Here is a 25,671-nt window from a genome sequence, read left to right as displayed (position 1 = left end):
ATAAAATAATAGGAAATAAATAAATAAAACAAGCTCTCTCTCTCTCTCTCTCTCTCTCGCCAGTTTTCTTCGCTCTCTTTTCCGCTTTGGGATCATACTCTGCGAGAATGGGTGTGAGCAGAGCTTTGCTTCGTTTTCTGGTGTCATTGTCTTTGATCATCCAAGCAGCAGTGACCACTGCCAACTTCTTCAAGCCATTCAACGTGAGCTACGATCACAGGGCGCTCATCATCGATGGCAAGCGCCGCATGCTTATCTCCGCCGGTTTCCACTACCCCCGCGCCACTCCTGAGGTTCGCTCCTCATATTCAATTATGCCTATGGCTCCCTTACCGTTTCAGATTTAAGTACTTTCTCATGCTCCGTTTGTTTGCCGAAGAAAACGTTTTTCTTAGCTTCTATTTTTTCCAACTCAACTGGGCCTGCTGTAACAGTATTTGTTTTAGTTTAGTTCATGCTCTGTTTTTTCCATTTTTTGCGCCTTATCAGCGATATTAGATTCTTTAGCTTCTACCAAAAAGAGAAGAATGGTGTTTGCTAAATTTGCAATCCATGAATCCCTAAATAAATAGAACACCAAGCTATGCAACTCTCAAGGAGTCAAGCGCAAAATAGTGCAATAAAGATTGGTTGCTGACTCCATAGGGAGTGTTTAATCAAATAGTTGAGAATTTTATTGGGCATGTTTGGTTTCAAAAAAAATTTCAGAATTTTTAGAAAAGTTTTCCATTTTTTTATCCAAACATCATACATCAAAAGTAATTTTCATCCATCATAAAAATTGTTTCTTCTAATCATTTGCCTAAGTTTTAACTTATAACAAACTCACAAAAATTTATAACTTTGATAAAAACCCACAAAACTTATATCAGAAAAATTGATCCAATTACATTTTACAATTCTACTTACGCACTTTTAGAAACTTAAATACAAAACACATCTCAAATTTTTTTTATACAAAAAACTTTTCATTCTACCTACACATTTTCTTAAAATCCAATACGAAACACATCCAAAACTTTTTCAAGAATTCTAAAAGATTTGAGAAATTTTCACTTATCAAACGTGTTCCGAGGAATAGCAGCATTTGGCCCCAAAATGCCATCCAAGGAGTTTGTTGGGACCCTGTTAGATGACGCTCTCCGACACACCTCATATTCGTTTTCTTGGATTAGCACATTTCATCCTCATTTTCAATTGCCCTCAACCCCATGTAGAGAAGCCTGGCATTAATGCCCACTCTTGTAGTTCAGATGTATTCAGTGATTTTCACATTGTAATTTTTTTGGGACAGTTTTTACCTATAAAAAAAAATGGGGACAAATTGTAATTGCCCTTTACTATGGAATAATGAAGTAGGTGGGCACAATATCGGGCAAAGAGACACCCACTAAGGACGATTTGACTTCATAGAAACACTACAGCTCACACATTTGAGCTTCCGATAGTTAGGACTATAAACACTTTAGCCAAGCCACAACTTGGTTAGGCTACACTGTGTTCAACTTACAGGCACAAGCTACTTTTAATTTCATCTCTAATGTTGCACTATAGTCAGCTTCTCTCTCTCGTTCTTTCATTTGTTCCTGATCTGATTTTAATGCTTCTAGAATGTTTATTGACCATTTTGCTTATAAAAGCAGATCCTTTAGCTTCCCCTGCCATGTTTGCTTTCTCTGTCATTTGATAGGCAGTTATTGCTTTTCTCACATGATGTCAGATGTGGCCTGATCTGATTGCAAAGAGCAAGAAAGGAGGAGCAGATGTGATCCAAACTTATGTCTTTTGGAATGGGCATGAGCCAGTGAGAGGACAGGTGAAATAAATACTTTTTATGGCTTTCTGGTAGCCTTGTGTTGTTTCCCTATACTGGATATATTTGTTTCTCAAAGAGTTAACTTTCTTTCTTGACTATTTGTTCAGTATTACTTTGAGGGGAGATATGATATCATCAAGTTCGTGAAGCTCGTGGGAGCCAATGGACTCTATCTCCATCTTCGTATAGGACCTTATGTTTGCGCTGAGTGGAATTTTGGGTCTAACCTTCTGCCCCCTTATACTTTAAAGTTGTTTTTTCACCCTAACAGTACTTGTTGCATTTTCTGCTTATAACTCAATTCATATAACATGATGGCCCTTCATCCTGTCAAAGTTTACCACAGTGCTGCATGATTGAGAAAGGTTTTGATTCTGTTAGGAAGTGAGCCAACCATGTTTGTGCATCTCCTGAATGTTTAATTGTTCTTTCCACCATCTGCTAAGTGCTTGCATGATATTACTGGTCTATGCGATTAAAATGCATGCTTGTATCATTGGGCATGGAAACCATTTTTCCATCCCCTTATACAGGAACATAAGACAATACCATTTATTATTTTAGGGTATAAGGTATCCGTACATGAGTGAGTTATGGATTCTAATAGTTTTTTATTTTTATTTTTATTTTATATATATATAAGTAAATGATTATATTGATGTGAATAAGCATAACCCAAGTACACAAAATGGTATACAAAAGGTAACACCTATTTAGGAAGAGGAAATATAAACTAGAAAATCATGAAAATCGAGGCCACGAAAATCCACAGCTGTGGCCCATAGAAATAGAGTGCTGACAAAAAATAATCTAAGTTCTGCCAAAGAACGCTCCTTGTCTTTAAATGTCCGGTCATTTCGCTCCTTCCATAGGCACCACAGAATACATATCGAAACCATTTTCCACACAATTGAGATTTGTGGGAGACCTCGTAAATTGGTCTAGCTGGCTATGAGCTCAATGATTGTGGCAGGCATCACCCAAGCAAGATCTAGCCTGTTGAACACTTCATTCCATAACGTTCTAGCGACCTCACAATGCAACAACAAGTGATCCATAGTTTCACCATTTTTCCTACACATGCAACACCACACTACTATGATCACCCTTCGTTTCCATAAATTGTCCAAAGTCAAGATCTTACCCAATGTTGTTGCCCATACAAAAAATGCCGCTTTAGGAGGCACCTTATTTCGCCAAATCCTTCTCCATGGAAACTTAGTGGTCTGTGATTGTGTGGGGTCTTATAAAAAGAGCGAATTGAGAATATACCTCTACTGGTGGGTATCCACCATATCGTGTCAGCGCCTTGTGTGCTCGGTATCTTTGTGTATAGAAGACCAAAAAACTCCTCAATGCTGCCAACTTCTCAATCTTGGGTTGCTTTGGTGAAATTCACGTTCCATTGGACTAGGTCCCCAAAGAACTCCATACAATCAACCACTGATGCAACTTTCTCACGTGCAATTCTAAAAGTTGAAGGGAAAGAATCCTTTAGAGCATGATCTCCACACCACCAGCCAGTCCAAAATTTTATTCTAGACCCATGACCCAACACCAACCGAGTGTGCCTAACATACCCAACCCACTGGAGGAGATTGGAGAGCAAACCTTATCCCACTTGACTAGGTGAAACTTGAATTCATCTCCTAACCCACTCCCCAGAAAATTCCGATGAAGTTTCTCGATGCGTTTCGCCACACTTGTTGGGATTGGGAATACAGATAAAAAGTAAGTTGGCAGATTAGAAATAGTACTTTTAATTAGAGTGATCCTGCCACCTTTCGAAAGATACAATCTTTTCCAACTTGCCAGTCTGCGTTCAATCTTATCAATCACTATATATAGAGAATTTGGTGGAATAAGGCTGATAGAAAAATTGAATTCTCATGCTAAAATTATTCTAAATTAAAATTGAGTCAAACGGAAAAAGGGATTGAGGATGAGTTAAAGAAAAGAAAAACTGAAACTGCTTTCTTTGGTGTGCTTTGCCTACTTTCATGTTTTGAGATGGAAATTGAACCTTTTCTATATGAGTTAGGTTCTACATATTGGGATTTCCAAGAAACCATATTTTGAGTTTTCTTCTGTCATTGTTACCTTCAAAAAAATTCTTTTGTACATTCATACTTGCTATCAAAAGTAATATTAAAAAACTAATATTCTAATAATATTTTATTTAACTTTCAACTTTTATCTCATCTCATCTATGTAACCAAACAAGACTAGAATCAAAAGTTTTTTCATTGTCAAAGGATGGGAGTTTTATGCTCATAACGGAGAGGAGCAAGAAGGTGGTGAATGAGTTGAGGCTCGGGTTGTCCACGGTGCAATGTTTCGCCAAATCTTTGGTGGACTATCTAAAGGGTGACAAGAAGGAATTTTACACCACAGCAAGGGAAGGAAACCGCAGCTTCATTGCACAAAGGTGTTCAAATGGCTGTGTCAATACATGGTGTTAGTGGAGTACGGTGGTGGTCGCAGACGTGGCTTTATCTTCATACTAGAAGAACTGGAAGGTAATAGCTGGAGAAGGATGGCAGAGGCGTGTTATGGGAGTTTGCAAAAGATGGTTGTAACAGAGGAGGGACATCTTTGAGGGCATTGGTGGCGGTTAGTCAACCACAACATCGATCATACTGGGAGGCCTTGTTGCAGACAACGGAGCCGACGCAGTCACGTGGGTGGAAGAGGGGTGGAGATGTTACTGTTAAGGCAGATTAGAGAGACAACATTGTAAGGCATGGTAACGGCCATGAAACCGGCAAGGCCCCTCAGACCACAGGTACAGTAAGTGCTCAATGGAAGGGAGGCGGTAGCAGGCTTGCTTTCGGGCTGGCAGAGGAAGGCGTGTGCAGTACATTGCTGGACTTGAAGGCACAACTGAAAGTGAGACAAAAGGCAGAAAATCCTTTGGGCCGCTCCAGTAGGCCTCAACTCGTGAGGCAAAATAGAGGAAAGGAAAAGATCGAGATCCATCTTGTATGGAGAATTTGAGAGGGTGGTGAGGCAAGGCCTTTTGCCAACCGGACTTTGTCAATCTCTTTGGAAAATGTTCCGTTTGGCTTGCGACCGGCTGGGTAACCCTTGATGGAGGCTTAGATGGCAATGTCGAGATTTGACAACAGCAGAATCAGAAAGGGTTTCTGACGTATCCTCACCGCTGAGCGTTGAATCTCTGGCGCAGCTCAAATAGACAATATTGATGATGACTTGCAGGGACATGAATTCTCTTGTTTCTCCTGTGGTATCCCTTCTAGTAACGACTTCTCAGTAGGTGGTGCTCGTGGATCCGGTGTTGCATATCTATGGCGAAGTTCTCAGTTTTGGTGAATGGCAGTCTAGTTGGCCTTTTTAACAACTCTTGTGGTCTAAGAAAAGGGGATCCTTTGTCCCCACTCCTTTTTGTCATAGTTGTGGAGGCACTCAGTAGAATGATCTCTGCCTTGGGTAACAGTGGCTTTGTGACTGGATTTTCGGTTGGTGACACTAATAGGGGTACCCTTAATATCTTCCATTTGTTGTTTACAAATGACACTTTGATTTTTGTGAGGCAGAACAAAACCATATTTGGGCATTGAGGGCACTTTTACTCTGTTTTGAAGCTGTATCCAGATTGAAAGGGAACTTAGCCCAATCATAATTGGTTCCAGTTGGTAATGTTTGCAATATCCGAAGGTTGGCTAGTTCTCTTGGATGTAAAGTTTCCTCTCTTCCCATGAATTACCTTGGTCTTCCTTCGGGGGCCGCCTCAAGGGCTATATCTATATGGGATACAATAATTGAGAAGATTGAACGAAGATTGGCTGGTTGGAAGATATTATATTTGTTGAAAGGTGGAAGGATCACCTTAATCAAAAGCACTCTGTCTAATCTACCAACTTATTTCTTATCTTATTCCTAATTCCAGCAAGTGTGGCGACCTATATTGAGAAACTCCATTGTGATTTCCTCTGTAGTGGACTAGGAGATGAATTCAAATTCCATCTGGTAAAGTGGGATAAGATATGCTCCTCAATCTCATCTAGTGTGTTGGGTATTAGAAACTTGAGGGTTTTCAATTGGGCCCTTTTTGGGAAATGGTTGTGGCAATATAATATGGAACCGGAAGCTTTATGGAAGTCGGTGATTGACTTCAAGTATGGAGGCTTGTGGGAGAGGTGGAGCACTAGGGAGGTATAGGGGGTGTATGGAGTGGGAGTCTGGAAGCATATTAGACAAGGGTGGGGGGTTTTTACTCGTCACACTAGACTTGTCCTGGGAGATGGCTCTAGAATCGAATTCTGGTATGACATATGGTGTGGAGATAATACCCTCAAGGACTTGTACCCTTCAATTTTTAGGCTTGCATGTGAGAAAGAAGTTTCAGTGGCTGATCTCATGGGGATTGATGGTGACCTAGTCCAATGGAATGTGAGCTTTTCCAAGGCGGCCCAAGATTGGGAAGTTGACAGCTTTTGAGGATTTCTTTAGACTCTTGTACTCTATTCATCCAAGCGCTCAAGGCTCCTACACATTGTGGTGGGTACCTACAGGAAAATGTACATTCTCGGTTTGCTCTTTCTATAAGTATCTCACACAATTGCAGAATAATCACTTTTCGTGCAGAAGGATTTGGAGAAATAAAGCGCCTCCCAAAGCGGCGTTCTTTGCTTGGACAGCTTCTCTGGGAAAGATTTTGACGACGAATAACCTACGGAAACGTAGGGTGATTATAGTCGACTGATGTCGTATGTGCAAAAAAAAGTGGTGAGACTATGGATCATCTTCTACTGCATTGCGAGGTTGCTAGAGCTTTATGGGAAGATGTATTCAGACGGTTAGAGCTAACTTGGGTTATGCCTGCCATTGTGGTTGAACTTCTGGCCAGTTGGACAATTCTAGGCAGTATTCTACAAATCACTGCTGTGTGGAAGATGGTTCTTATTTGTATTATGTGGTGCTTATGGCCGGAGCGCAATGACCGGATGTTCGAAGACAAGGAGCGCTCTTTAGTAGAGCTTAGACTATCTTTTTTTAGAACCTTATATCTTTGGGCCAAAGCTATTGATTTCAATGGCCTTGATTTTTGTGATTTCCTTATTTCCATTTCTTCTTCCTAGATGGGTGTTGACTATTGTATACCATCTTGTGTACTTAGGCTATGCCTATTTTATTAATATAATCGTTTACCTGTAAAAAAAAATGAGTTTTGCTACACAACCTCCACCACACTATATTTTTTTAAATTTTTTTAAATTTTCATATTTGTTTTAAAATTTTTTTTGAGTTTATTCTTTTTAAATTATTTCAAATTTTCTATTCATTATTCATATAATAAATATTTGATAAAAGAAAAAAATAATAAAAATTACAAATAATGTGGAGTGTGGAGTGTTAGGAGGTTGTGAAGATTTATTTTTTGGTAAATTCCACCAACTACCAAGTTCTCTTCTTATGAGTTGCACCTTTCTTCACTCATATAGCTTGCTTCCAACTTGTAGAATCTTTACCAAAAATAGCTTCTTGATATGTGGTTGGCCCTTCATCCTTAGTAATCAAAATTCTCATGATGCTAGGATGAACACAATTTTGAAGGCGTGTTGGTAAGCTCAAGAATTTCATCCTATATCTTGCTGCAATGAAGTGTATCGTATTTCCAAGATTTTTGTCAAACTATTTGAGTAATGTGCTTCCCTACAGTCTCACCAAACTGCTTTCATCAGGGAGGAGAATAGAGATAACATCCTGTTGCACAAGAGCTGTTGAGGAACTACCATAGGAATAGAGGCATGCCCCGCTGCACCCTTAAAAGCAGTATTGATAAATTCCTACATGTTGTGGCGAATGCTAAAATACCTTGCAGGATTTGCAAATAGTGGGAATACAGTCATACTCCTCATAAATAGCCAACCAATCCCCATTCTCACCCGCCAACTCGAACTCTTACTAGATCCTCCGCTACATTTACCTCCACAAAAACCCTAGCATAGCTGATTATGTGCCTTGATGCTGTCATATTGTCTGTGTACATCGGTCTTACCACCCCACTAGCTATATGACAAAGGCTAGTTGTTGTGCAATACTAATACTCTGAATGAATGCGATAAAGTTATACATAAAGGAGAATATTGCTATATATTCTTCACTTTTCTCAATCGAAGTTATAGTTTGATTTTACCTCTTGATGAGACCAATGGATATCCTTGTGAAACATCATTTGAAATTTTTTATCTGATTCTAACTAATAATCTTGCAGGGGCTTTCCAGTGTGGCTGCGGGATGTCCCTGGCATCGAATTTCGAACAGATAATGTACCTTTCAAGGTATAATGCACCTTTGGTCATTTATACATACACATTTCTCTTGCTTGTTCACAGATATTGTTTCATATATGTATATAGATATTATTATCTTTGCCATATTTTATTTGAGTTTTCATTGCATAAAATGTTTAAAGCCAGGGTCAAAGATCCACCAGTGGGCACCTTCCACTAGGAGCACAGGTTAATGTCAGTGCACACGAGAAATCAATTTATATGACAATTGTCGATGCAAACTCTTTTTTCTTTCTATGGCATTATTTTTTCAATTACTGTTCCTATACCTATATTTTTATATAATTTTTTTTATAGAGTAACACTATTCATCATCCTCCCACCATTCCATGATGTGATACTAAATGATTGTAAACTATTTGTTATGTTTTACTTATAGGCCAATCATTTCATGCCAAATCAGGGGATACTGAGAGGATGATGATAAATAGAAATTTTCTTTTTTATAACACGTATGACTGTGTTGGTGTTTAGTTACCTATATTTCTTGCTCCCTTCCTGTTCTTGCTCTCCCTCTCTTTCAAGCCTTGGCCGAAGGGATATGTAATTGTTGAAGCATAGAAATGAAATTTCATTCTCTCTCATCATTACTGTGTACCCAAAAATGTAAACTTCTAGTTCAAAAGTTTGGAAATGTAACCAGACTTGTATCTTTGGCTTTTCATGGTTATTTAAGCTGCAATATGTACATATAAAAAATATATGCTGCAATGTTTATCATATATTTTCTGCTTGATAGTGAGCATTAGAAGAAACATTGATTATGTCAAGAGGCACGCCACAAATAATTTTGGTTATTTGTTGCGATTACTTGGACTAATGTATTCTCCCTATTCTTTTTTCCCCAATAAGTAGTTGAAATTTTGTTCAAGCTAAAAGATGGTGATATCCAAGTACGCATGAAGTATACATAAAGATACGCATAAACGTTAAAAGGGAAAAGATGAAAATCTTGAAAGATAGAAACGGTATCACAAATCTGAGAGGCCACCAAAGATTGGGGGTTTTATTTCCTTAAAGTCTCTTGAATCTCTCCCACTGATTTCTCACAATATTCAAAACTCTGGTCGTTTCTTTATCTCCATATACAGCACACTAATCAAGGCAGAATCAATTTTCACAAAACTTCACAATTATCGCAACCAAACTGTTCTTTATAACATGCATTACCCAATACTTTACTCTTATGTCATTACCCAATCCACACCAAATGATGTAATACTTTAATACCTCAAAAGCTTTTAAATGGAAACATAGTTGTTTAGAACATGCTGAAACACTTTGTAAAGCCTTTGATTTGATAGAATTAATTGGTTGATGGAAAATCTTTCAAAATTTGCTTTAAGGTCTTGTTTGAGTTTGGCGAGTAAAAGAAAATGGGAAATGTTTAACTTAATTCTTCATCATGGTTTTGCTCAGTTGTTTTGTTGGTTTCTCTCAAAGTGCTTTTATATTTCTGAGGTTGCTGCATGAATCTTGCTTAGGTGTTGGGTGTGCTGTGTTGCTCATATTAACAAGTGAACCTCACATTACTTATAAAAAAAAAAAACAAGTGAACCTCTCATTATTGATCTGAACACCAGCTGTGGATTTGAAGTTTAAATTATTGTGTGGTTATTATTAACACTATTTCATCTTTTCTAGGAGGAGATGGAACGGTTTGTTAAAAAGATTGTGAAGCTAATGCGAGAGGAAATGCTATTTTCTTGGCAAGGTGGTCCAATCATTATGTTGCAGGTTGTACGTGAACTTTGAAGTTTGATTTGAGTATAAGATATGTTAGCTGGCTTAATTAATTTAAATTATTTCGCTTGCAAAAACTGGGATTTGATATCTCATATCACATTCTAAGTCTGCAATCCTTTTTTTCTTTTCTTTGCTTTTTCTATTTTTGCCAGAATCCTGTGATTGGGACTTGTTGTTGGGAAAATTATTTCATGCGAGGAACAAGGGAATTTTTCCAAATTGTGGATGTCATTTCTCCTGTGTTTGAGCTTCTATTTCCAATTTCATGCATAGGAGGAAGAGCTTTGGTCATTCTTTCCAACCAATAAACTTTATTTTTGGTACCATGGGCAGTAGCATACGCTGAAGAGCTATGGCTAAATCAGTTTTGGTGGTCAAATTTATTTTCATTGTTTGGAGGTTACTATATAACCCTTTATCTTCGATGAGGCTCTTCCAATTGTACTCTTTCTAACTGTATATTCAAAAATTGAAATGGATTTTTATCAGATTGAGAACGAATATGGAAACATAGAAAGCGAATATCACCAGGGAGGGAAGGAATATGTTAAATGGGCTGCTCAGATGGCTCTAGATCTTGGTGCTGGGGTTCCATGGGTCATGTGCAGGCAATCAGATGCTCCAGATAATATTGTAATGCTTCTCACCTTTGTATTATATGCTTATTTGTTCTGCAACTAGCATTTATTTTTATTGTTTTGAGATAGATAATCTGTAAATGAGCAAAAAGGCATATCCAAGTATACAGCAGAGCACCTCACTAGAAAGAAAAAAAATCAATAAAATCCTGAAAACTAAAGCTGGAAGAACATATGCATGCTGACATTTAATGATAAAGAATCATTAAGAAGAAATCCTTTAGCTCTCACGGACTTCTCACAATACTAAAAGTTTTGGTCATTTCTTTCCCTCCATACACACCGCATTAGGGAAATCGGTATCATTTTCCACAAATATTCACTTTGTTGATTGTCAAACTGATCTTTCTAACACATGAAACGGTCCTCCTGCACATGCATGACCAATTTATCACTAAAATATGTCACCTCTTTGAATTATCCCATGGAAGGATTTCCCTAACGCTACCACCAAGCAGAGAATGCCATTCCCAAGGAGCTTTACTCCAAATATCCTTCTGTGGGATAAGAGAGCTTTCATGGGGAGTCAACATATGGTAAAGTGTTTTCGCTTCAAATAACCCTTTCTTGGAGGGGACCCAACACACCCGATTCTCTCCCGACTCTCAATCTAACCAAGTGCAGCTGGACATAAAATGAAACAAAGAGGTCCATCTTCCAATCATTATAATCTGTTTATTAATATTAGATAACACTGAATACTATGGAATGACTTCTTTGCTAGAGTGGGGTTAGCTTGGGTGATGCTAAGAGGGGTGGTTGATTTTCTAGCAAATTGGAGAGGCTTTGATGGTAATTGACAAACTGCAGCAATTTGGAAGGTGGTATCGATATACCTAATGGTGGTGTCTAGGGAGGGACAGGAATGCAAAAAGTTTTGAAGATTGTGATTTGTCAATGGATGAGCTTAGAATGTTCTTTTTTAACACTTTATTCCACTGGTCAATTGTAATTGATAATGGCTTGAACACTCCTGACTTTTTTGTATCACTTGATAATCATGCATAGTTGGCGCTCTTGTATATATCATGTGTACTTGGGCTATGCCTATTATTTTTTCAAATTGTTTACTGATAAATAAAAAGTTGAAAAGCAAGCAGACATGATGTTTAGGTTTTATTATAAGAAACGAACTGCATTTCTTAGGAAATTCTAATATTTAACACTCTGAAATAAGGATCATTGAAATGCCTGTCTTCTATACGTTCTATTTTTGTCTGTCACAGATAAATTCCTGCAATGCATACTATTGTGATGGTTTTAAGCCAAATTCCCATAACAAGCCAATATTTTGGACAGAGGACTGGGATGGATGGTATGATGATGCCTTTCTGTCTCTTGTGGTTTTTGAATGTTGATGCTTCTGGTTCTTTTCCAATTACTTGAACAATTCCAATTTAAAAACCAAGAATATATTCTCAAAATCATTTACATAGAAATAATCAAATTATTGAAAAATGGGATGAAACTTGAAAGATGCTAATTCAACTTAGTGGAAACTTGAAAGACATGCAGGGTCTGATATCGAATGTCATAAATGACTTGAGTAGTCTTTCTTAATATCAATTGGTTTTAGGTGTATTGGCAACTCACAGGCCAACAAGTGGTATCAAAACTAGAGGTCATGGGTTTAAGTCATGGGGGAATCATCATTAGATAGCGATTGTTGGTTGGGGTGTGTCAACAATGCCATTCCTTGCAACCACCCTAAAAGCAGCCTGCAATGTGCAATGTCAAATGCCATGAAAGACTTAATTGTGTCTTCCATAGGGAACCAAATGTTTTTAGGCGAATTGGTAGCTTAAAGTCCAACACTATAACATATGACTTCTTTCTTTTGAAATCCATCTAACAAATAGCAAAGTATATCTAGTTTTCGGGATTATTGGAGAAAAATTGATGCTCTACTCCGAAATTTAAAAAATATATTATCAAAAATATTTTTCATAAAAAACCATCTTTAGTATAACTATAATCAAATTTGAGAGGCTGGTGCAGTGTTAATGGAAATTAATTTCCCCTCGGAAACCTGCCCTATAAGCTTGAGATGATTGTTCTCTCTCTCTTCGCTATCTAACAATAGATATTGAATCTCAAAAAGCTTCAAGATAGATGTGAGTGTGAGAAGAATAAAGGACAGTTTCTTGCTTGTAAAACTAATTTCGGGTCTAAGCTATGCCTATTCTTATAAATACAATTGGTTACTTATAAAAAAAAAAAAACTAATTTCGGGTCTATTGAACTAAAATATGAAGTTGTCAGGCATATTAGCTCTATCATCTATGTCAAATGAAACAACATTCCTGTCAATCATTTGTCATCCATACTACTCTGCAGAACTGCCTTACCACTCACAATCTTTCACTCTATATGATCCTACCCCCCAACTCTTATTTTTGATTGTTAATTATCTTTCTTCTTATTCCTGCTTTGCTTATGATCTCCCATTTCTTTTTATACTGTGTCCCCAAAATCATATGATCATACTATTCAATCATAGGAAAAATGAAATGGTAAAAGTTGTTTTCTGGTGTTGCATCTTTGATAATTTCTTCATTTTAATTTATGTCCTAGGCTTTAGTTTCCTTGTAAAATCCCATAGAAAAAGGCCATGAATTGATGCTGTTGAATCCTGGATGTATAAATCGGTTTCCACTTGTGACCAATTTGGAATTTCTTATATATAAGGCATCTTTTCTTTCTCTCTTGTTAGTACCTGATGCTTGAACAGTGCCATCTGTTTTTCTAATATATCATAATTTCACCTCACTAAGAAATCCTCTTCTTTGTCTCTCGGTATCGGCATGCTTTTATTCTTAATTCTGATTACTAGAATGACATTCTTCTGTTTTTTCTTTTTCTTTTGACTTTAATAATTTTATTTCATCACTAAGGTGTCTTCAATGAATGCATTTTTGTGGTTTAATTATTGCACGCTTTCATTTTTAAGATTTGTATATAATGTCTTATTTTCTAACAAGTATTTGAATGGCTGCACCTACAAAAGTCTGAGGAGAGAGTTCTATTATTATTAGTATTATTTTATTTTTGAGTTGATATTTTGAAGGTATACAAAATGGGGTGGAAGATTGCCTCATAGACCTGCTGAAGACCTTGCATTTGCGGTTGCACGCTTTTTCGAACGTGGAGGAAGCTTTCAAAACTATTATATGGTATGATAGATAATTGAATTAGGATGCTGTGGTCAACCTGTTTCATTTGCTTCTACGTTTTTTTTTTTTTTGGGGAAGTAAGATTTTATTGGAACTCAGAAAATGGTGCCAATCAAGTACACTGGAAATATACAAGAGAGACACTTAAAAATAAAAAGGAAAAAGAAGAAAATCCTGAAAATTAGATACATTAACCAGAATATAAGCAGCCACCCAGAGATATAGGGCTTTGAGGAAAAAGTCCTTAAGCCCTCCCACAGATTTCTCACAATATTCAAAGCTTTGATAATTTGTTTCTCCAAATACATCAAAATATGACTAGTTCCGTGTGTAATTGATTATGAAAGATCCAAAGGGATGGGCTAGAGTTTGATATTGAATACTCAAGTGAAATTAAAAATAGAAACGGAAGGAACTGATGAGCTCTTGTGTGCACATTGATATTGGTAGTTTTATGATCCTCATTCAATATGTAGGTTATATCAGATTCAATCAATATTTAGGTTGCCAAAATGTTCAAAGGTACATCTTGACAAGCTTGCTGCCTGGTTGCAGTATTTTGGTGGAACAAACTTCAACCGGACTTCTGGTGGCCCATTCTTAATTACTAGCTATGATTATGATGCTCCAATTGATGAATATGGTAAGTGAAACTGGCTCTAAATTATATAATTTGTTCCTGTTGGCAACTGTATTAGATTGAGGCATAAGTAAGCTGCTTAGGATAATGTATATCTTCAACGTCAACCATTCTAGTTGAGGCTTAAGCAAGAAGCAGGTTCCTTATATATGTATTATAATCTTCATTAAAAAGGTCAATAGAAGAAAAAAAAAAAAACTTAATAAAGCCTAATCCATAAATGCCATTTTTTTCTCCATTAGGTCTGCTGAGCGAGCCTAAATGGGGGCATCTGAAGGACCTGCACGCTGCTATAAAGCTTTGCGAACCTGCTCTAGTTGCTGCTGATTCACCTCAGTATATAAAATTGGGACCAAAGCAGGAGGTTTAGTTTTACACCCGAACTATTGTGTTATCCATGGTTTATTGCTCATGTATAGATTAATTAGTTCCTTGCAATGGTAGATTTCAAAGAACCAATTAATATTCAATGAGTGGATTGCTTTGATTGCAAATTATGATGTTTACTTTTGCTTAAAGTGGAAATAATTTTGACATGACATGTATATTGGAAGCTCTACGGTGGAACTTAAATTTGGGTGGTTCACTATATCTAAACTACCTAAGTTTGGAAAGCAACTTCTAGATTTATGCGACAGATCGGCAAACATTCAGGTTTTGATTTTTTATAGGAAAATGCTTGTATGCCCGAAGGTGGTGACCGAAGCATGTGACCGAACAGTGAATTTGGCTATTGTTATTTTTTTATATAATAAAAAGTAGCAGGACCCTTTTTTATGTGTGTTTGACTTCTTACTTTTATACCACAGTCCCCTTTTATATTTGTAACATAGAACCCGAAGGGGTTGTTGGCCCAAATGGTGAAGGCCTTGGTCTTGGGGTATCACTCCCTTCAAGGTCCAAGGTTCAACACCTCATGGGTGCAAACAATCCTTTGGGGCCACACATCCTAGTGAAAAGTCAGTGATTTAACCAGTTCTGTGTTTGGAAACTTCCAAGGGTGTGGTGCACGGGACCGGAGTTTACTCTGTAGGGGTGGATCCGAAGGGCCCTGCTTTGGAGAGGTTCCCCAATATCAAAAAAGAAAAAAATCTGTAACATAGCCAATGTTGTTGAAGCACCATCTCTTCTTGCTTGAAGTATATCTGAAACGAAAGAGTTTAATAAAACACTATGCACAATATATCCAGTTCATTAATTTGTTGTCAGACATCTTACAGCTCATTAGTTAATTAATCTAGTTAATGCTTGGTGTATGATAGATATAGATATATGCAACATTGGAATGTTATCTTAACTATTTATTGCTCCAGGCTTACTGGTGAAACTAAATCTTTTTTGCATGTGAATAATGGTCAGTACAAGCTAGTTTCAGTTTTAGGCTATTGTTTTTCACCTGAACACTCTAATGTTTTCTCTTGGTTCTCTTTTGATGTTCACATAGCTTGTATAACAATTTTCAGGCACATGTGTACCGTGTAGATACTAACACTGAAGGCCTGAACTTAACTCAGTATGGTAGCCAGAGCAGGTGCTCTGCATTTCTTGCAAACATTGATGAACGAAAAGCAGCTGTTGTAAGATTCCTTGGTCAAACGTATCATTTACCACCATGGTCAGTCAGTATTCTACCAGACTGCAGAAACACGGTGTTCAATACTGCCAAGGTTTGGATTTATCATGTAGGACATTGTATCCAACAATGACTGAGGCATAGATACTTGTTGGCACCTCTACATGTGATGCAACCTCTTTGGGCACTCGTAAACCAGAAAATTCTGTCCTTTTTTTTTTTCTTCTTTGAACATGATCGTGCTAAACTCTGTAGCAAGAAAAAATTACTTGATGATGTGTTAAAGTTATTATATATTAACTTTCCAGTTTATGATGCATCACTTATTATGAAACGCATAACTTGATAGCTGGCAGAAAGTTGTTCTTACTATCTTATAATGTCTTACATGGGAATCGGGATGCACTTAGTGATACATGTACAAAAAGTGATACAAGCTTGTAAAAAGCTGAAAAATTCATGGTGCAAAACTGTCATCCTGCTAAACAAGTAAGTATGGGCATAAGCAGGCATATCTTTCAAAGTTGCTTCAATTATAGAAATTGATCCAACAACATATAAAAGGTATACTTTTTGAATAAAGTTCCATAAAACTGCAACAGAAAGATGAGATTGCAGTTTCCATGTGATACATTTTGTACAAACAATTATAGAATGGAGCTGAACAATTAATACACATCCTTCAAGTATATGTATCATTTGAACATGAACTGTTGCACCTGTCTAGTCCCCATCAGATGCACTTTCTGGAAACTTTAGTTTGTACCCTTGTGTTTGCTCTCTCTCCCCCCCCTCTCTTCTTTTTCCCTCCAAATTTTTGGATATTTAATCTTAGATTATTGATGTCCATTGTTTCATATTTTAATGAAGATGATAACAAGGTATAATAGTCCGAGTCATTCCAAATGCTCTATCTTTTACTTCTTGGACACGTGATGGAAATGTTTGAGATCATAATAATTCTTGGATTTCTTAGGCCAAATTACATGTTCACGCAGGTAGGGGCACAAACTTCAATCAAAATGGTAGAGTTTGAGTTGCCTCTTTTCTCAAATATTTCTGCACGCCAACAATTCACGGTTCATGATGAAGTTTCCTATTTCTCAAAATCCTGGATGACTGTAAAAGAGCCAATTGGTATTTGGAGCAAGAAAATCTTTTCTGTCCAAGCCATATTGGAGCATTTAAATGTGACAAAGGACCATTCTGATTATCTATGGTATATAACCAGGTAATTTGTTAGTATTGAAGGTGGAAATGGTAGGATCATATAGAGTTGGGACCTTCCTGTTTCCAACGATCATCTCTCATGTATACATGCTAGAAGATGAGGCAGCAATGGTCCATGAAGTTCTGGGCAATACTTACAAATATATATTTTGTCATTTTACCTTCAACGTTTGGGCCCTCCACTCATTCATACAGTTCCACTTCATCATTAACTAACACTCCCCTGGTTGTGGGAAAAAAATTACCCATCAAGGGATATAGGCAGAAAAATAATTTTTCTGAGCTGGATTTGTAAGGAAACTATCTCTCCAATCTTCCCTTTTGAAATATGCCCACAAAATGCATAAACTAGTGCCCCCCCCAACCCCCGGGCAGACAACTATAGGGAAACAAGTTTGAATCTAAAAACATATTTTTGGAGAATGGGAGAACAGAAGACATTCAAAACATATTTTTTTTTCATTCTATTTCCTTACTGGCAAGGCAAGGGCCATTGCATTTGCTTCGAAGCATTGAATGTGGTTCTTATGTTTCTTTACGACTAGGCGCCCATTAGCTTTGAGCCTTGTGACCTCCTCAAGATTTAGTAAAATGGATAATTTTTTTGTCATATCCTTAAGTGATTGTAAAATGAGAAAATATGTTATGATGTGCCTCTACTCAGTATCCAGACATCATTTTTGAAGTAATTAGAAGGAACCTCTAAGCAAATTGCAGACTTTCACTTTTTTATTACACGTGCCTTTAATTTCAAGCATGCCAATAAGATTGCTCACTTCAAATAACAATTTGACTCTTTATTGAGAAAACTAAGTAGTTTGATCAGTTATTTTAATATTTTCATTTGGTTTCTAACACCTGACTGCTGCAATTTGCAATCTAGAATCTATGTTTCTGATGATGACATCACATTCTGGGAGGAAAAGCAAGTGAGACCAACACTTACAATTGATAGTATGCGAGATGTGTTGCGTGTATTTATTAATGGCCAGCTTACAGGTAATTAGCATTATCGCACAACATTTCTTCCTCTCATCTCAACCTGATTTTCTCTGCGGAATTACTTCCTTGCTGCACGTTTACTATTTTTAATAAGTAAAATGAAAATTTTATTGATGCGAATGAAGTAGGCGAAGCCTGTGTACGCAAGAAGTATACGAAAGAACACCTAAATACATTCTAGGAACCAGAAATTAAAGACAAAAAATCATGAATACTAGTTCCATTAAGCATAATGGCTGAAAACCAAAGAAAGGAACAGTAGTATAATTTTGTGGTATTTTAAGAAGTGACGAGATTTTATACAATGATCAATATGTCAACACTGGCATAATTAGAACAAAAAGAAAGGAACGTAAAAACCCCAAATTGAGTCAAGTTGAGCAAATATTGAATGCCAAAGCTCTATTTCCTTTTTAGGTGAACAGAAGTTGAGCTCAAACTTATCATTTATTTTTTGAATGAGTATGAGCTTGTTTATGAGTTGCTTGATTAATTATTATTTTCTTGAATGAAACAAAATTCATTACTTGAATCTTAAAAATTTTCATAAATTTATAAGAATAATTGGTTTCTTAATTATGCTTTTGATTTAATTATGTTAAGATTTTCATTTAAATTAGTTAGATAAAACCCTAGGGGTTGGCTCAAGTGGTAAAGCCCTTGGTCTTGGTGGTATGCTCCCTCAAGGTCTAAGGTTCAAACTCTCAAGTGCAAACAATTTCTAGAGTCCACATCCCGTTGTTGAAAAGCCGATGATTTACCTAATCCATGTGATGGGGACACAATAGATGAATTGGGAGGTTTCATTGGGCAAAAGACATGTTGTGTTTGTATGGTCTCCTGGATTCCTCGTCATTAAAAAAGAACAGTTAGATAAGGTATAGACATGAACTTGTAAAAGTTAAATTGTTAAATCTTGCATTTATAATAAACTATATTTGATTCCTTATCACAAAGTAGGTCATTTATATTATATTTTTTTCTTTAGATACAAAATCGACAAACAAGTTTATATAAATATCTTTATATCTATATCGAGACACATATTCATAATAATTTAAATTACATATATTGTATTATGAGCATGATTCACTTTTATCTTCTTAATTTCATTCTAAAGTTAAAAATAATTATGAATTTATAGGAATTTATACGAGCTTATGCAAGTTGGGCCAAGTTTATACAAGTTTGGCTTGGTTAATAAACGTGCCTAAATTTAGCTTGGTTCATTTATTAAATAGACCTTGGGATGACTTTATACGAGTCCAAGCTGAGCTGTTCATGAACAACTCAGTACGTTTACATTCCTAGTAGCAAGGAAGGCATATGCAACCAAAAAACAACAGGAAAGACTACATTGGTTTAGTATTTATAAATGCTGATTTATAAAACGCTGGCTCTCTTTTGTGGAGAAACAATAATCGTCCTTAGTATCAATATCTTTATACACTATGATGAACTTGTTCCTACAGTAAAAGGAGAGAAGCACAAAATTTCTAAAATTTGACTACCAAATGGTCAGTTCTCTTTTAATATGCATGATTCCCTTTCACTTACCAAGATTGATGAACAAACACCACAATTGTTGAAATTCTTTCTTTTCTTTATGAGTATGTGGTAAGTCGTCGGTATTCAATTAAGAGCGCTATATTTCCAGTCTTAATTACAGAAATCAAGACAGAATCAGTAGAAACCTTCCACCAATACTCAACTGATTGTTGACTTTACATGATTTTATATGCATCTTTTCAATTATTTCTCTAACACGTAGAGTAATTTGTCTTTTGTAAATGAAGGCAGTGTGATTGGTCACTGGGTCAAGGTGGTCCAGCCTGTTCGGTTTCTCCAAGGATACAATGATTTGGTGTTATTATCTGAGACGGTGGGTTTACAGGTAAAAGTTTAGTTTGTTTCATGTCATTGTTAGAATGTCTTCTTCACATAGCCTTTTAATCCTACAGTAACACTTGTCAGCCCCCACCTTTTATCTGAGTTGCTGAACTTATTTCTGGAAAGGGGAAGGGGCCAAACAGTTGAGAAATTTTCCAAATGTGGGCTTTGGCTTGAAATTAAAAATAAAAAATAAAAAATTCTATGTTCCTATCTTCTTTTTTAAGTTATATCCTTTCTTGGGCCAGTTAGACTCTCTCTCTCTCTCTCTCTCTCTCTCTCTCAGATTCTCTAGTTCACATTTCATTTTTTTTCCCATTTTTTCTTTCTTAATTGTTATATTTTTTTTTTTCAGAATTTTGTTGTTCTGTGTATTGAATCTGTTATGGAGTGCTATATTTATACTTTCCATAAATCCTTTTCATATTTCTTAATGTATGTACGTATAAAGTACAACACAGTTTGAAAGCATGATTCTCTCTCTCTCTCTCTCTCAATTTTAGTGATAGCTTTGTATTCAAAGAGAATTTATTTGGATGTGTGCATTACTCTTCTGGCATTGATTCTTCCAAATAAATAGCACAAATCTCTGGAAACTCTATATTTTCTTTTCATGGGATTATGAACATCCTATGCTATGGTAGGATTGAATATTTTCTTGATTTTAAATTATTGACAAATTTATTTTGGGGACAAGCATTTTTGGGGTTTTAGGAAAAATGTGTGATCCATGCAAAAATTGGGTTTAGAAAGTTTTGAGATATTTTTACTGGGTTTGTGGAAGTAGTGCGACCCACTGAAATATGTTTGGGAGTAAAGTTTTTGTAAGAAGTTTTTTTTTTTTTTTTTTAAGGCAATTTTGGTTTTGTGTTTTTTGTCATTGAAACTGAGGCAAATGATTAGAAGATTTCTTGTTAGATGTGAAATTGTTACCTAAAAGATGTTTGGTTGAAGGTAAAAGAAAAGCTTAAAGTTTTTCTAACCAAACAGGGCCTTAATACTTTTAAATAATAGCATTTGTAACAGGAATTAACCTGATCTCCTATGATCAGATTCTTGCATTAGTTTCTTTGTGAAAAGTGCACAATACAGTTATGCTAGCTTTTATTTGTTTGTAATGGCTCTCGTTGGGCCTGTTTCATTCGTCTAGGTTGGTTGTTAATATTTTTTTTCACTGTAATTAGCTATCTATTTCTTTGTGTCCACAAAGAGAGTGGTGACTATTGATTGTAGAAACTGTGTCATCTAATTTGAATTAATGATACAGAACTATGGCGCCTTCTTGGAGAAAGATGGGGCAGGATTTAGAGGCCAAATAAAGCTTACTGGATTTAAGAATGGAGATATAGACCTCTCGACGTTGTCATGGACCTACCAGGTATCTATTTGTCAATTTCGGCTTTTTCGTAGAAATTTTAATATGAAAGTGCAGCTTCTTTGAGAGGGAGAGGCTTATTCTGTCGCACAAAAAGTTATCTGGATAGAAATATCATAGATTCCAAACTATTGATACCATATAAAATGCATCAGCTGGCTTATATATGAAATTATAATCATATGTTCATCACTGATTTCGATGTACATGTGAGTTGAGACTACATATAGTTAATGGTACACTTTACCAATGTCACATCTGATTGGCTTTACTATCTTATAAGATTTTACACTTAATGGACCTGACCTAGAGGTACAAAATAGTGAAGTGAATAATGAAGTATTTCATTGTGATTTTAGGTTGGGCTTAAGGGTGAGTTCTCGAGTATATATACAGTGGAAGAAAATGAAAAGGCAGGATGGAGTGATTTGATGGTTGATGCTATCCCAGCCACATTTACCTGGTACAAGGTATATTTATCTCTGAACATGGGTTGATGCTATCCCAGCCACATTTACCTGGTACAAAGGTATATTTGTCTCTGAATATAAATATCCATGGAGATCATTACGTGGGCTGTGCTAATTAGATATGATGGGTAGTTGTCTCATCTTACCGTAGTGGAAAACTCTTATATGATCATATTATTAGCTGGCTCGGCCTTAAAAGTGTGTAATCTTCCAATCCAAATGCTTTTCTCCCCAATTCTAGATTATGGCTTTTCTGTTTTTTTTCCTCTTACTGACTTACTTTTGTTTTATTCTTTTATTATCATATTATTTTTCCATGTAGGAATTTCTAGTGTACCATGGAGACCAAGTTTCCATCAATATCATGCCTAAGTCGGTTAAAAACAAAGTTGCTCTAATAATTGTTGAACATTTATCACTGTTAATGTCAGTCATTTTCTTACAAAAACTAGAGTGACTTATTTCAAGTTGATGTTAGTGTAGCAATATTAACACAACCAGTGCTAGTGCTACTCTTGGTTCTTGAAAAGCGGGGGAGAAAAGAAGGTAATGGGATGGGAAGAAAACCCAAATTACTTATCACATTATTGAAGAATTTTACATCTTATGGTGTGTACCGTTTTGCTTTATATTTTATGGTTTTTTTCTTTTTTAGTTTCTTTCAGCTAAAAAGATTTTTGGTCTCTCCAAGCCTGGGTTCACTATCCATTTGCTGTTTGAAATTTAAATTTGTTCAATTTGATCTCTGAAGTTTGTATTTGTTGTCAATATAGCCCATTTTTCCAAATCGTTAACCTTGCTTTGTTAAATTGTTAAATATCATGCACATGACAAATTATCAAAGGCTAAATTGATAGTAAAACCAGACTTGGAAAGACCAAAATACATTTTAGCCTTTTTTTTCCTCTCACGTTCATGACAAACAATTTTCCTTTATTTGCCACTATATTGACTACAAATATCTTAATCCTGATGGTGTTTCCTTTAAGGATTGAGATATAATTTCTTTTATATTCCCTCCCTCTTATCTATGTTATTGACAGCTTTGGTGGAGAAGCAATCTGGAAATCTGAAATGGCCAGTTTATCTTAAATTTGAATAACTAATTGCAAACTCAGTTCTGCAATCTCATTATCTTCTATCAAGAGATGTATATTGTTTAGTCTGTCCAAGTATGTAATCTTGAATTTTCTTGTGATACCAAGACCTTCTCTTATTGCACTATCTGAGTATATCCTCTCTTGCTCATTAGTTAGGGAGATATTCACAAATACGTTTTCCTTAATTCAACCAGACTTACTTCAATGCCCCTGATGGCACGGACCCAGTTGCTCTTGATTTGGGAAGCATGGGAAAGGGGCAAGCATGGGTCAACGGTCACCACATAGGAAGATACTGGACTCTGGTTGCTCCAAAAGATGGATGCCAGAGAACATGTGATTATCGTGGGCCATACAACTCGGACAAGTGCACAACAAACTGTGGGAAGCCTACTCAAACCCGGTGCAATTCTATCTCAAAATATATATTTAAAAAATTACAAAGAACTATCTAAAATATATTTTCCCAATTGCAAAAGACATTAGCTCCTTATTAGAGGTTGATTATGGGAAAGTCAATCTGTGTGAGATTCGTTCTTGCTTAAATTACTATACACTCCATCCAAAATGGTATAATCTGAATTAAAAATTATAGCTTAATTAACATTTGCTGATCGCTTTTTTTGTCAATCTCAAGGTACCACGTACCGCGGTCATGGCTAAAGGCATCAGATAATTTACTTGTCATCTTTGAAGAAACTGGTGGGAATCCGTTTGATATTTCAATTGAGTTACATTCTGTCCGAATCATCTGCGGTCAAGTGTCAGAGTCCCACTATCCACCTCTCTGGAAGTGGTCCCTGCCAGATTTTTCTGATGGAAGTATATCCATTAACAACACAACACCAGAACTTCACTTGCGGTGTGATGATGAGCATGTAATTGCCTCCATAGAATTTGCTAGCTATGGAACTCCTCAAGGTAGCTGCCAAAAGTTTTCTAAAGGCAACTGCCATGCTCCCAGTTCGTTGTCTGTAGTCTCTGAGGTATCATTTTTGTTTTGCTCAAGTAGTTCCAGAGTCATCATGTTTGAATTGCATGGTATCTCCTTCATGATTGGCTTTGACTCTTTATGCTACAACTTGGAATTTGTGCACCATTCGGCCCTTCCCTTCTCTTTGCTGGCGTATAGGGGTAGCTCACAAGTTTAGTCTCAGCGGGCACTCCTAGTTTCATGTTAGCATAGGAGTTTTGAAGCAAATGTGATTACTGTAATTTAGTGGTGAAGTGTGAAGTCCAGGCTTTCTTAAAGAGATTTATTCAATATATCTATAAAAATCATTTAGCCATAAACAAACACACACACAAAAGTTGTTAGACAGATCTTAACCAAGATTTTTGAAAATCGTCATGATTGCCATATTAATCACAGCCCATGGTACTGCAGAAAGAGGAATTTAAGTGATGGTAAATGTTTTACGTGTTGAAAATTTACGGCAGTTCTCCTAGGTTTTTTTTTTTTTTTTTTTTAATAACATCAGTTCTCCTAGTTAGAGTAACTGTAAAGTTATTAAATTCATCATTTTTCAGCTGCTTAGGCTTTTCAAGTAAGTGGTATCAGAGCGACGGTATTGAATTTGAATCATGACTTACTCTAACTCATCTACAATTAATAAATTCAACAAATTAAGTCATACTCATTATGGAAGAGTCTGGACTGACATTAGAGGAAATGCAAGAGTAATAGTTCAGTAGTTAAATTCTTTGCGATAATTGGTAATTTATCAGCTCTTATTGTGAATTTGTAATGAGGCTTCTAACATTGGCCTACTTGAAAAGACTATAACTTTAGTGTCAGCCAAGAGGTCCCCCCCCAAAAAAAAATAAAAAAGAAAAAAGAAAAGAAAAAATCTAACATTGGCCTTCAATTTAACATTTTTCTCTATTACAGGCTTGCCTGGGAAGAAAGAGCTGTTTTGTTGGAATTTCAAACTCTGTATTCAGTGGTGACCCATGCCATGGTGTTGTTAAGACTTTGGCTGTTGAGGCAAGATGTGCGTCATCACCAAATACTCTTGGTGCCTCTAAGCTTTGAAGTAAGAAGCAGGAGCAACATTTTGCAACCTCAGAACCACGAGCAAGTATCTCATTAGAGAAACTGCCAAAATCTTGGGAAGTCTAATGATTTTGATATGATTGTTGTGCTGGAATCTGTTCAGCTTTATCCTCCAGATCTGGGGCTTTGCATATAACTTGAGATTTAAGTCTAATAATCATTGTACGTAAAATAAGAAGCCTAGAGCAACAAACCATTAATCACAACCAAATGGACTTGCTCTGCATGGATTCTTCAATGTCTGTGAGTGTGTGTTTGTGTGTATAATTCAGAGGACCAAGGTATAAAATAATTACAACCTTGGTCTTATTGATGGAAGGAGTTGTAGAAGAGACAATGTAATTATCTCCCATTCCATGTCATAACCATGAATTAATAGACACTGAAAACTTGAAATAAACATTTGAATTAGTTGTGGTTGGGTCTACATTATCGTCTTGTTAATGATGAAATCTGATGGCTTTCTATTAGTACAGACATCATTTTTTTTTTTAAATAAAAAAAAAAAAAAGGAATTTGTCAACATGTTGCTTTGACATGTTAGGTTGACAAGATAACAGATAAGTTAGGTCTAACTAGTGATGAGTCTTTGGCCTCGTTTTGTTTTCGCAGATTTGTTTTCGCAGATCAGATCAAATGAGTTAA

At 36.2% G+C, this 25,671-nt stretch overlaps 1 protein-coding gene across 1 annotated transcript; it reads left to right on the top strand.

The window, feature by feature from the left end:
* Window positions 1–25,453, top strand: LOC109008414 (beta-galactosidase 9). Its single transcript, XM_035691386.1, has 19 exons — window positions 1–293; window positions 1,721–1,816; window positions 1,924–2,036; window positions 8,055–8,121; window positions 9,778–9,870; window positions 10,369–10,512; window positions 11,744–11,832; window positions 13,585–13,690; window positions 14,246–14,333; window positions 14,573–14,694; window positions 15,794–15,997; window positions 16,902–17,134; window positions 18,017–18,132; window positions 19,932–20,029; window positions 21,293–21,403; window positions 21,760–21,870; window positions 23,165–23,373; window positions 23,608–23,956; window positions 24,862–25,453. Exons 1-19 carry the CDS (start codon window positions 108–110, stop codon window positions 25,003–25,005), a joined length of 2,679 nt encoding a protein of 892 aa, XP_035547279.1. The 5' UTR covers window positions 1–107; the 3' UTR covers window positions 25,006–25,453.
* The last annotated feature ends 218 nt before the right edge of the window (window positions 25,454–25,671 follow it).

Source organism: Juglans regia, chromosome 7, assembly GCF_001411555.2.
Source record: "Juglans regia cultivar Chandler chromosome 7, Walnut 2.0, whole genome shotgun sequence".
NCBI lineage: Eukaryota > Viridiplantae > Streptophyta > Magnoliopsida > Fagales > Juglandaceae > Juglans > Juglans regia.
This window is presented reverse-complemented; position numbering and strand designations above follow the sequence as displayed.